At 29.9% G+C, this 12,815-nt stretch overlaps 1 protein-coding gene across 2 annotated transcripts in view; it reads left to right on the top strand.

The window, feature by feature from the left end:
• Nucleotides 1–12,815, top strand: part of LOC107454279 (low-density lipoprotein receptor-related protein 2) — a 42,198-nt gene that overhangs the window by 16,261 nt on the left and 13,122 nt on the right. The window contains exon 1 of one of the 2 annotated variants that reach the window (XM_016071414.4): nt 8,798–8,974. The exons of the other annotated variant lie outside the window; for it this stretch is intronic. Within the exon in view, the coding sequence (XP_015926900.2) occupies nt 8,899–8,974 (76 nt within the window). The 5' untranslated portion in view covers nt 8,798–8,898. Of the gene's footprint in view, nt 1–8,797; nt 8,975–12,815 lie in introns of those variants that run through there. 2 annotated transcript variants of the gene reach the window in all.

Raw genomic sequence — 12,815 nt, 5'->3', positions numbered from 1 at the left:
AAAACTAAGAGGTGCGGAAACGAACATGCGAGATCACGATATATGTTCTAAATACTGATTCTGATTCTACCGCTCATCAATCAAGGCCGTTTCAATATAATGATACGAACATCGTCTTCCCCAGCGCGAGTTGGCATCGGAACGTAAGAGATCCTTGCGTGCCTTGTATCGCTATATCGTATATCGCTATATCGTTCGTCTTCTTTACTCGACGGCTTAAATCAGATTCCTGATGCATCGCCTGGAACGAGAGTCACTGTATCGGCCTGCCGATACAGGCGTTAAATCGATATGTCGCGATATATCGCTTTATAGCCCAGTCCTACTCACTTTTATGAAAGTAATTTCATCAAATAATATTCGTATCAAAAATTTTTTATGAAAAGCATTCTTATTTCCCGAATGTTTTGCTCTAGGAATTTGTCATCCTTTCGAATAAAAGAATAATTATCAAAATTATTTACAAATTCTGCATTAGATTACTCTTTTTGGTTAAAAAATTATTTCTTCTATGAGGAGCATATTTCACATATATCGTTGGCAGTGGTCGAAAAAAATACATTTTCTATGTAATTAACTACAACTTCATTACAATTGTAGCTAACTACAACTTGTAGCGACTACAAACTACTATCAAAATGTAGTCACTGCTCCGCTACTTTTAGAAGACAAACTTAACAGGAGAACTTAATTTTCACCAATATTCAAAATGATTTTGAATAAAAAATCGGCTTGGTTAAATATGAGGAGATATTAAGAAGTTTTAAATCATGTTTACATGAAATATTTTTTTTTTAATACGAAATTTTTCTTTTAATTTTTAAACTCGATAGTGAATATTTAATTTAAGAAATGCTAGACAATATTTTTTTTATTGCGAAGCACTTTTTGCAAATTTGTTCTTTTAACTTTCAAACTCTATGATTTTCTCGACAGTGAATTAAGAAGTGCTAGGAAATTCTCCAATATTGTATTGTAACTTTTTCATATCCTCCAAGAAATAAACTACAGTGCGAAAAACCAAAAACGGACTACCCTGAATAACTTTTGATCTAATGATCGGATCTTCACGTTCTAGGACTCGAGTCAGACGCAAAATCAGTTACGTAATCAGACACAAAAACGCACTTTATACTTCTTGTGAAGTCAAATTTTAAAAAAGTCAGACATTTAAAATTCGAATTTTCAGGAACAACTCGTCCAATTTCGCGTCAATTTTTCCTAGCATCAGACGCAGATCTTTTTAACGCTCGGCCACAGAGGCTTTCTTATAGCTTTTACAGCCCGGCGAAGGATTTGCACCAATCAGATTCAAAAATTTTTTCTTTTTGCGTTTAGAACTTTATTTATTTAACTAACGTTAAAAGTAGTCGACAGGAATCGCTACAAACTACTGTCTAGCACTACTCACTACACTACCAACTATGGAAAAAAAGTAGCGACTACAGTATTTTCGCTGCTTGTAACGCTTCCGACCACTTCTTTGGTGATATGTAAGTCAAGATTATTTTTCCCAGAAACAAAGTTATAAAACTATTGCACCAAAAGATAACGTTCTGCAATTAATGAATCATAGCTGTTCTAGTGAAGGATTGCGATTCTATCTTTTTTTTTTCCAAGTTTTTTTTTAAGTAATTGCAAGTACTCCAAATATCAAACCAATTCTATATTGACAAAGCTGCTTTTATTCCGGAATACTTTATATTTGCACAAAAAATAATTTTGCTTCGATTTTTTTAATAACAGTTAAATTATCGTTGTAAAAAGTTTTGCGACCGTGTTGTTTATTGTTCCGTTATTCCCATTTGCAATATAATTAATTCGTAGCTAACAATTAGACCTAACGATGCAAGGATTATAGTTTTATCTACTTTGAACAGGTCTAAGGGTTTCAGAACGACATCTTCTTTCACTCTATCGAAAGCTGAACTTAGCAACATGAAACTAGTCGCTTTTGATGTATTTGCAAAAGCACTTTTCTCACTTTCTGCTATTACAGTAAAGAGTCTTTTAGATTCTATCACTTGACTACTGACTTTAGTAGATAAATGCACGAGTAACGTAAACTCGCCGGCAAATATCATGATTGAAAATAAGTAGCTTAACAAATAAATCACGTTTCTGTTTTCCGATTTTAGAACAATACTGAGACAATAGCAGACGCTGTACAACCAGTAAGCAAATAAAACAAACACTAACGATGAAATAATAGTGTTGGCTTTTTTCACAAAATTCGACAGTCCAGAATATGCTGAAGATATTTTAAACAAACTATTTGGTGTTAGTTCATGTTTCAAAACCGAAATCAAGAATCGATGGTGGATTTGTGACAAACGATAATTCTCTTTCATCACAAGATAGCAAACGACAGTTGATAATAGTGGAATAAATTCGAAAAACAAATACAACATACCCACATGAAGTCCAAAAATAACAATAGGAAATGTTTTCCAATATTGAAGCGCTGTTTCACCGTCAATTTCCTTAAAAATTAAAAGGAAACGCAAATTTGCTGTTGAGTACACAGGATTAATTGTACGATAAATATTAATAATACAATGTACTGAATGTATGATAAAAGCAATACTTAATTCATAAAGTTCTTTATTCGCATCGGAATTCTTATTTTTTTTAATAAAAATGTTTTTCCCCATTTCTTTTAAAAGGTTCTTTATATGTCGTCGCATTATAATGCTAATAATAATCACAAACATCAAGTCTATATTGTGAAAAAAATTTACCGATTTGTTGTTTTTCAAGTAAGATACTGATTTTATTACGATTGTATAAATAAGCAAACTAAGCCACACTAAATAGACAAATGTTTTGAAAAATGATACCACCTTCTTACACTTATTTCGTTTGTAACTTTTTTCAAAATAAATTCCAAAAATCTTTAATATAAAGAGTATTATCTTCCACGTTGTATCTTGACTTAAATCCCTAATGGATCGTTTTTCGGTTCGTTTAAATAAGTGGCCATTATTTTTTAATGAAAATAATCTTTTCTTTATTAATGAAGGCATGAGAACTTCAAAAATTTTTAAAAATTTTCATTCCAAAATAAATCTTGTAATTTCAAATTTAAGCATCGATTATTTCAAAATAATCCTTATAAATCCAGACCTTCCTTCATACACTAACTAGTTAAAATTACGTACGTTTAGAAATATTCATGCTATTCCTTTACATTCTAAATAAGTTTTTTTTATCCTAGATGATAACCTTTATAGTATCAACTAATATGATAGCCTGCTATCATAACTAATATCATAACCAAGAAAAAGTAATTTCTTAAAAACTATTTTTAATGATTTAATTATCACATCAACTTTAGTTATCGATTATACGCAATATCTTTTCAATACAATTTCAAATAGAAATAAGAGTTATGCATGAAATTATGTATTCTAACTACCAATGTTTAAATTTTAAATTATTTCATTAAAGTTAAGATTTCATTAATTAATGAATTTGACAAAAGTCAATAATACACATCTTAATCATTAGTAACCTGACTAGCCATTACTCGTCACGTGATTTCGACTCATTATTTTGAACATTTACTCGAATTAATGTACTTGTTGGAAGAAAATAACATTTTGAGCACATAAATTGCCATAACACACTTTTACTACTATTAGAAACTAATTTACCATACATTTATAATTATTGCTCGTACTAATCGTGAGTTTACAAATTAATAATGGTTAAAACACAGCTTTAATCCAGCTACTAATCATTAAGGACAATTTCGTCTAGCTTTTGCTGCATTAATTTATATACATGCGCGTTTGTTTGAAAAATATTCTAAAATATTAATTATTTTTTTTAAAAAAAGTGTAGTTTACATATCAATATATCATCATTATAGTACTACAACATGCAAAAATAATCTTTTCTGTCACGTGAATTTATTATTTTCTGCATGAAATAGCAATTTAATTTTTAATTTATTATTTTAATAACATTTCGAGCTTAAATGTCATTTAATCAAATTAATCTATGATAGACGTTTCAATTCATGTTGAGAAAAGGATTGTTCTATTTATTGGGCTTCCAAAATTTCAACAATCAATCACTAGAATAACTTTTATTTCATGGTTTCTATTATAATAAATCATTTTTCTTGAAAGGTTTTGATTAAAAATTAGAAGAAACATTTGAGAATATCGCGTTAGTACATAGACGGAAGAAATTTTGAAAACAAAATCATCTGAATTCTATTTATGTTGTTGGATAAAACTTTATTGCATGAGTTGTAGAAATTGTTGTGCGTGTTGAGAATAATTAAAAAAAGTAATGAAAAGTAATTGCGGTAAAAAAGTAATACTTAATTTATACGAATTTGGTTAGTGATTGGTTGTGTCCTTATAAGCATTAAAAAGAAGAAGGGAAAAAAAAAGAAAAACTAACTAATAAATCGATTTCTCGCTGAGATGAGAAAATTTAGTTATTGCTTCCACAGATCATCCATTTTTTTCCACTTATTATTATTTTTTTAATTTTATTTTTTTATATCAATTCATTAATTCATTTATTTTGATCAACCCTTATTTTATCTTTAAAGAAAACAGCATTTTGCAAACAATATGAGTTATAAAATAGAAAAAGAATATTTTTTAACTTCGTTAAATTTTAGTTTTGAGTCTTTGAGTGAAATGTTTTTCCGTAACAGAAAAGTGGTGTCGGTAGTTGAAAATGTTTGACTTTAACTCCAGACTGATCGAATCCAACTCTGACAATGTTAGAATTTTCTTTCTAAAATTTAAATAAAATAACCGACAGCAGCCTCTCCATCCAACTAACCGTAAAACTTACGGGAAAGAACATTTTTTCTTTCTTTACGGTTTTGAAACTGTTTACAACTAGTATAGTTAAAAAACCATGAATACAAAGTCAAACGCATTTTTAACCATTTACAACTAGCATGGTTTCAAAACCGTAAAAAAGAAATTTAACATTGGAGTAAGACTTCTCGTTAGGTAATCGGCATTGGAGTAAGGTTGAGTTGCGTTTTTGTAACGGACAGTAAAAAGTGGTTTAAATACCAGATTTTTTGGGGTAAGCAGCTTCATTGTGCTGCCATCTATGCGTGAATGAGAGTGTCGTATTCCAATAGTCACAAATCGGGGAGTGCAGGACACTGGAAACTCTTCACGTGTTGAATGGAGAAATATTGCGGCGTCAACGCTGTCACTCGAACCCCCGTTCCGTCAATCATGAGATTGACAGATTAGCTCTTTCAGTTATAGTGTGTACCCAGCTGTAAGGAACTAAGTCTAAGAGGCTTCATTAGGCAGACCTAGCTGGCTCGATAAAAGTCTGGTTGTTTAACTGTATTAGGTGAAAGCGGTTAGCAAATGTTTTTCTCACAGGTAACAGTTCAAATACCATATTTTTTATAAATATCTGACTGTTTTATTTGTATATGGTAAAATAACAATTTAATAAATTGCTATTTAACCATCTTTTCCGAGATATTTCTAACAGTACATTCCATCAATATATTTACCCAATTACTTCAGTATCCACTCAATTTTCTCTTGCACTCCAGGAATACTTTTTTTTTCCTACATTGCATTAAAAACACACCCCCTCAAAGTTAAAACCCAATCATCTTAGGTTAAAAGTAAAATCCAATCAAAACTAAATTTTTTTTTTTAACAATCTTGAATTAAAAAGGAGTGTTTAAACGATACACTCACCTATTCAATCACAAATTACCTTTGAAACTTTTCCCAGAGTTGCAGAGGACATAAATAAAAGAGGAGTATCGTCCTCTCAAACAGGGAATACATATTAACTCTCTATTTTAAGTACAAGAAAAAGACAGCTCGATAAAAAACTAAATTAAAGTACGTATTAAATTAAATAAGATAAATTAAAACATAAATTAACTTACGATACAATTCAAGATATCGTATAAATTGGGTGCTTGCACTCCAAGAAGAAGGCAACCCATACCCAAGCATATGACCTATGACGTCTGCACCAGCTAATCTTTATCAGCAATATGGAGTATTCACGTTGAACTAAGTTTCTTTACATAACTTAAAATGTTAATTAACGTTAAGTTAATTTAGTACAAAGGCTGTATAACACATCCGAATTTGTTGAAATATAATTCTTTCTAATCTACTTCTTTTACTTAACTTAGATTTATTATTTGCTTATAAATGTTATCGCGATCATGATAAATTTTTGCTTTTTTTATACCTGGCAACTTCGATGCATAATAGTTTGTTCCACATGGCTTCGCTCCTGCCCTTGTATTAAGTCTTTGTGCAAATGGTAGAATTAAAAGCTTTGTCAAAAAAACTCTTTGTGAAAGAATTTAAGAGAATGGATGCTTGATGGACTACTCTAAATAGAATGGCAGTAGCTAACGTAAACAGGATTGAGATATCCACCCTACGTCCCTTAGGTATCGTAACAATTCTCACCCAAAATGTGTTGCTTAAATTGGTAATTCTTACTTTCTTTATATTCCCCGTAAAATGCCTGATAAATTAAAAATTGTATATACAGTGGTGGCCAAAAGTGTGGACATTTTTTGAAAGTTTTGTTTTTCAACTTCGTGTGCTTGTAGAATATATTAATTTTCCCTTAAATACGAGCATTTACATATCAAATTAAAGGTAATTTAATGTAGAATTTAATAATAGATAAAGTATTACAATATCTGTATTACAAAAAAAGTTATGCAACTAATAGTAAGATCTATCTTAGATCTGCATTTTTTTTAAGTGATACTTACACAATCAATACTTAGTAGGATAACCCTTATTTTTTAAGACAGCTTCACAGCGTCTTTTCATCGAGTGAACGAGTGTTTGGAGTTCATCCTTCGTAATCACATGGTGCCAAGAATCAATTATTGCTTCAATAAGTTGTCTTTTATCGGATGGACATTTTTTTCGCACAAGAATTTTCAAATGTCCCCAAAAATTTTCAATTGGATTGAGATCAGGGCTGTTTCTTTGCCATGGTAATATATCTATGCCTTTATTTTGAAACCATGCTTTGCGTACTTTTGCTGTGTGGCATGGAGCTGAATCCTGCTGAAAAATAAATGGTGCCTTGTTGGGGAAGAGATCCCTGATGGAAGGTATCAATTTTGGTTTCAGGACAGTTTCGATGTATTTTTTGGCATTCAGGATGCCATCAATCACTTGAATTCGGCCTACACGATCTGCAGACATACATGCTTAAATCATGCATTTCTTGGGTTTTTTGTAGTTGCTTCAATGCAATCAGGATGAAGTGCTTCACCTACTCTACGTCTCACGTATTGTCTATCATCACCACCAAAGAGCGATATTTTACTCTCATCGCTCCAGATTACTTGCTTCCCATGATTTTCTGACCATTTAATGTGTTCTTTTGCCCACTTAACTCGTTTTTCGCGTTTCTTTTGATTTAAATTTGGTTTTTTACTTGGACTTCTAGCTTTTAATCCAAATCCTGATAACCTTCTTCTTATTGTTCTTGAACTTACTGCAATATCTGCTGCATTCATTTCACATCTAATGGCATCTGATGAAATTTTTCTATCTTGAAGGCATAGCCGTTTAATTTTTCTATCAGCAGTAGCACTTGAGCATTTTTCTCGGCCTGGTTTGGTTTTTTTTTCCACTGGTCGTTCTTTCGTTTTTTCATAACGTAAACAGAACTTTCGTACATCAGAACATGTCACTGTACCACCAACTTGTCTTGCAATTTCAGCGTAAGAGAGGCCATTTTCTCTCAATATGACAATTTGTAGATGTCCAATTAGTTCTTCTTGTTGATGAAATTGTTTAAAATTACTTTCATTAAAAAAAAGGACTTTAAATATTCAAAAACAGCAATACTCTATTTAATTGTACTAGTATACATCATTCCGCAAAATATTTCCACAACAATAACTCTTTTAACATCCAAATAACCTAAACTATAGTTACAGACATTTGATTGGACCTAAGAACAGTGTTTGTGATTGGCTAGTACGCTTTTATTACAAAACACGTCCTTATTCAGAACGATTTGTATTTGTTTGTTCTACTAAAATGAGCATAACTTTTTTTGTAATGCAGATATTTTGATTCTGTTTTTGTTATTAAATTCTGCATTAAATTACCTTCCATTTAATGTGTAAACTAAGTAATTTAGTATTCAATTTAAGTGAAAATTAATATATTCTACAAGCACACAAAGTTGAAAAACATGAAACTTTCAAAAAATGTGTACACTGTGTGTGTCAAAATCATAATATCTTTATTTTTTTTAGTTCACTTTGAAAACGCAGTTTAAACGTACTATCAAAATTAAAATATCCTCTTTTTTTTTAGTCCACTTCAGAAACGTAGTTTTAATTATTAATTCAAACGTAGTTGGTAGTTAGAATGAAAGAAAAAAAAATTAAAAAAAAAAAACGGTTGCGAAATTTCTGAGCAAACGATTTGATAAAAGCGTTTTCAAAGTCGTTTTCTCTTTATTAATTCTAAAATTACACATAATTTTCAAATTGATTATCGAAAAAATATTAGTTCTTATCTTTCAAATTGTGCAAAGTTTAGAAACTAATATTTATGTATATTTTATATTAAATGGTGATTATAAAATGTTGATTATTTTAAACAAACGGAGAGAGTAAAAGAGTTATTTCTCTTTTGTTGAGTGAGCAACATTCTTCGTCTTTAATTCTTCATGTTACTTGTATCAAAAATCAAGAAATGATAGTGAAATTTCAACAAGAGTGACTGGTCGCCCGGAAGTAAATTTCACCACATCCTTTTTATTTCAAGTACTTCCGTCTTTTCTTGCCGAGAGTATTTCGTCAATAATGAAATCCAATTGCTTATAATTAATAACAAGAACTTGACGGTATTAATTACTCGATCTGACTTATTAATTATGACGTCACGTGACATCAGAAAGATTATCATCTGTTTCACGCTAGTGATATCTATTACTATGATATCTAGTTCTGGTAAGTTAGGTTTATTGTTAATAGGTTGATGGAATATATTTAATCGCAATTTCATGCACTACGACTTGAAGCCCAGCTTCCAATATATTAGACGACATTTGGTATAATTTTAACATTTAAAGAATAATATTTTAAAATTTGTTTTTCTGTTTGTATAACTTTACGAAATGATTATCTAGATATAAGGTAATCGGATTCACTCTAGATTTATTTGAGTTTTTAATAAGAAGAAGAAACTACAAGAAATTTGATTCAAGTAACTTTTTGACAGTTATATGTCATTATTTGAGTATTGTATTTTAATTTAAATATGAATTTTTAATTTATTTGTATTTCATTTGTATTTATTGTATTTTAATTTAAATATGAATTTTTAATTTATTTGTATTTTATTTGTATTTATTGTATTTTAATTTAAATATGAAGAAATACACAATAAAATTATTATACAATATGTAAAAAATGCAACAAAAAAAACTAAAATTCGTAATTCTAATGCTATGATTCAAATAACTACAAAAAAAAATTAAATTTAACCTTTTAAATTATTTTTTTTAAAAATATTTTTGTTATTGCATTTATATCGGAGATTTTTTTTTCTAAACTACATTTTTCTATGTTAAAATCACATTTTTTTGCCATTGTTGAAAGCTTTGGTATTTGGAAATTAATTCATAGATCAAAGAGGCAAGATTCCCTGAGGTAAAGAGGAATTTCAAGAAAATACAAAGAATCCCCCATTTTTTTTATTACTTTTTTTTCTGTACACAAAAAAAGATTCAAGTTAAAAAATTTTTTTTAGTTATTTTTGAAAGAAATGAAAATAGGATAAATTTTAATCCCAAAAATATTTTATGAAACAATATTTTTAAAAGGAAAAAACTTATATTGCGGAAGAACAATCGTCTCTAGAGGAAATATGACACATGGTTCCAAAAGTGGAGAAATTAGACATACACTACCGGTCAAAAGTTTGCGAAAATTTTGAAATCTACAAAGAAAAGGTCTAAATTCAATTGTTCATAGAACTGCGAAAAATCATTCAAATTGCATGAAAATTTAATATGTTATTAAGTGAACCCTCTACTGTTAATTACATATGATCGAAATACAATACTTTGTTTTTTGCGAACTGAATCCAGCTTTTCATCAAGGATTGTTTTTATGATGAAAAAATTCGTTAAGTTTGAACACTTTCCAAAGTTGCAAAAAAAAATTTTTGTACTTTCTGTTAATAGAAAAAAGTTATTTGAACCGTTCTATGTAAGCCCTCAAAATTTCAGATTGATTCGATTTTTTTTTGACGAAGTTACAGAATTTTGAAAAACATGTGTACTTTTCTTGATTTTTGGGCATTCCACATATGCAGTCTTTTGGTTTATACATCTTCTACCAAAGAACTTTTTAATTTTAATGTTTTCTATATTTTCAAATAATTAATATTTATTATAAGACAAATACTCTTATTCATTATTATAATTATTATTGTTTATATTTATTGCTTATATGTATTAGTTTTGTTGTGATGTTTTTACTTTACATTAAATTAAAATAAAAAGTTATAACAATAATTACATAAATAATTCTAAAAAAATAATAACAATAGTATAAAAAATTTGTATTTTTACTAAACTATTTTATTTACAACAGGTCAAATATTTAACATATTCTTATTCGCATTTTGTAATTAAATAAATTAACATTTAAATCTTAGATTCCTCGAACCATCCACCTTTTGCTTTTATTATAGCCTTACATACGCGTGGCATTCGGTCTACCAAACCATTAATCACTTCAAGTGATATAGAGTTCCATTCCTGTTGTAAAATGTCCCATAACTGATTTCGATTCGAAATATCAGAGCATCGTTTGCAAGAACAAACAAATTTTCGATGAAATGTGACATCTATGAGATATTGTTTTAATTATATTCATAATAAATTCTTTGTAATAACAATAATTACAATAATGAATAAGAATATTTGTTTTATAATCAATATTAATTATTTGAAAATATAGAAAACATTAAAATTAAAAAGTTCTTTGGTAGAAGATGTATAGACCAAAAGACCGCATATGTGGAATGCTCAAAAATCGAGAAAAGTACACATGTTTTTCAAAATTCTATAACTTCGTCAAAAAAAATCAAATCGATTTGAAATTTTGAGGACTTACATAGAACTGTTCAAATAACTATTTTCTATTAACAGAAAGTACAAAAAATTTTTTTTGCAAGTTTGGCAAGTGTTCAAACTTAACAACTTTTTTCACCATAGAAACAACTCATGATGAAAAGCTGGATTCAGTTCGCAAAAAACAAAGTATTGCAATTTGATCATATGTAACTAACTGTAGAGGGTTCACTTTAGAACATATCAAATTTTCATGCAATTTGAATGATTTTTCGCAGTTCTATGAACATTTGAATTTAGACCTTTTCTTTGTAGATTTCAAAATTTTCGCAAACTTTTGACCGGTAGTGTATGAAAAAATTTTGTTATAAACTAAGATTTAAATGGGAAAAATTTAACGGAAATCACACGAATTATTTTAACAGCTTTCCTGTAAAATCTAAAAATAGTATTAGAAATGAAGTTAGTAAGCGTTCCCATCGAACTTTTTCCAGCGGCGAGACAGCCCAGCTCGGGCCTTGGTCTCCTTCAAAATTTGATAATCTATTACACTATCTTTATAAAAATACAGTTTTGTATAATTTATAGATGTTTAGCCCATTTTAACCCTCGAATGTTAATAGAATTCTTTATGTCTGATCAAACTTGAAAAATCTTGTGTATTGAAGGTCAGGCATTAATGATGAATTTGGTTAAAAACTGTTACATATCTAAAATAACTATAACCCAAATAATTTGGAAATTATTTCTAACTCTATATGAAAATCTAATAATGGTGTCGCAGTTTTCCATTGTTGTCGGCACATATTTATTGGCTAGAAAATCACTTGGTAGGATCCAATTTTCGTACAATCATTTTAATATTGGTTTGGTTGTCATTAGCACAAAATTGATATAAGTCCTAAAGGTAATGTTTTCCTACATATTTTTGTCTCCCTAATTTAAAGGTATTTACCACCAGCGACTAGGGACAGGACGATTCCAAAATACAAACGGACTTGTATTTTGGAATCGTCGTTGCTGGTGAGAGCTTTAGCTTAGCAAAATATCGCCTTATTTTAGCGCCAACATTGGAAGTCAAATTTTGGCGGGATTTTCTGGAAAAAAAATTAACTAGGGTCATCAAAAAAGAAAGAATTGATTATTAGGCTTTATAGAGAAGACAGTCAGATTTGATTTTTTTTTTATCTTCAAAGAACGTTTTTGATGCAGAGAGCTACGTACATACCTCAGTACTGTTGACAATTATCGGTCGCTTTTCCAGCAATTCTGTACCTGTTGGAAGAGAGTGAGGGGAGGGAGATCGTGAAAAGAATTCCTTGTATAAGCCGGGCAGTGGCACTTGACCTTAAAAAACATCAGTGCAGGGAATACCGGGCAAAAGTATATCGGGCAGTGGCACTTGACCTTAAAAAACATCAGTGTATGGTATACCGGGCAAATGTATACCGGGCAGTGGCACTTAACAAGACCTTGTATATATTTCAGACATTTACCAAAAGTCTAGTCAACAAGACCTAGTATAAGTGCCACTGCCCGGTATACCCTACACTGATGTTTTTTTAAGGTCAAGTGCTATTGTCCGGTATACTTTTGCCCGGTATTCCCTGCACTGATGTTTTTTTTAAGGTCAAGTGCGATTGTCCGATATACCCTACACTGATGTTTTTTAAGGTTCAGTGCCATTGCCCGGTATACCCTACGCTGAT

Source organism: Parasteatoda tepidariorum, chromosome 10 (assembly GCF_043381705.1).
Source record: "Parasteatoda tepidariorum isolate YZ-2023 chromosome 10, CAS_Ptep_4.0, whole genome shotgun sequence".
NCBI classification, from domain to species: domain Eukaryota; kingdom Metazoa; phylum Arthropoda; class Arachnida; order Araneae; family Theridiidae; genus Parasteatoda; species Parasteatoda tepidariorum.
This window is presented reverse-complemented; position numbering and strand designations above follow the sequence as displayed.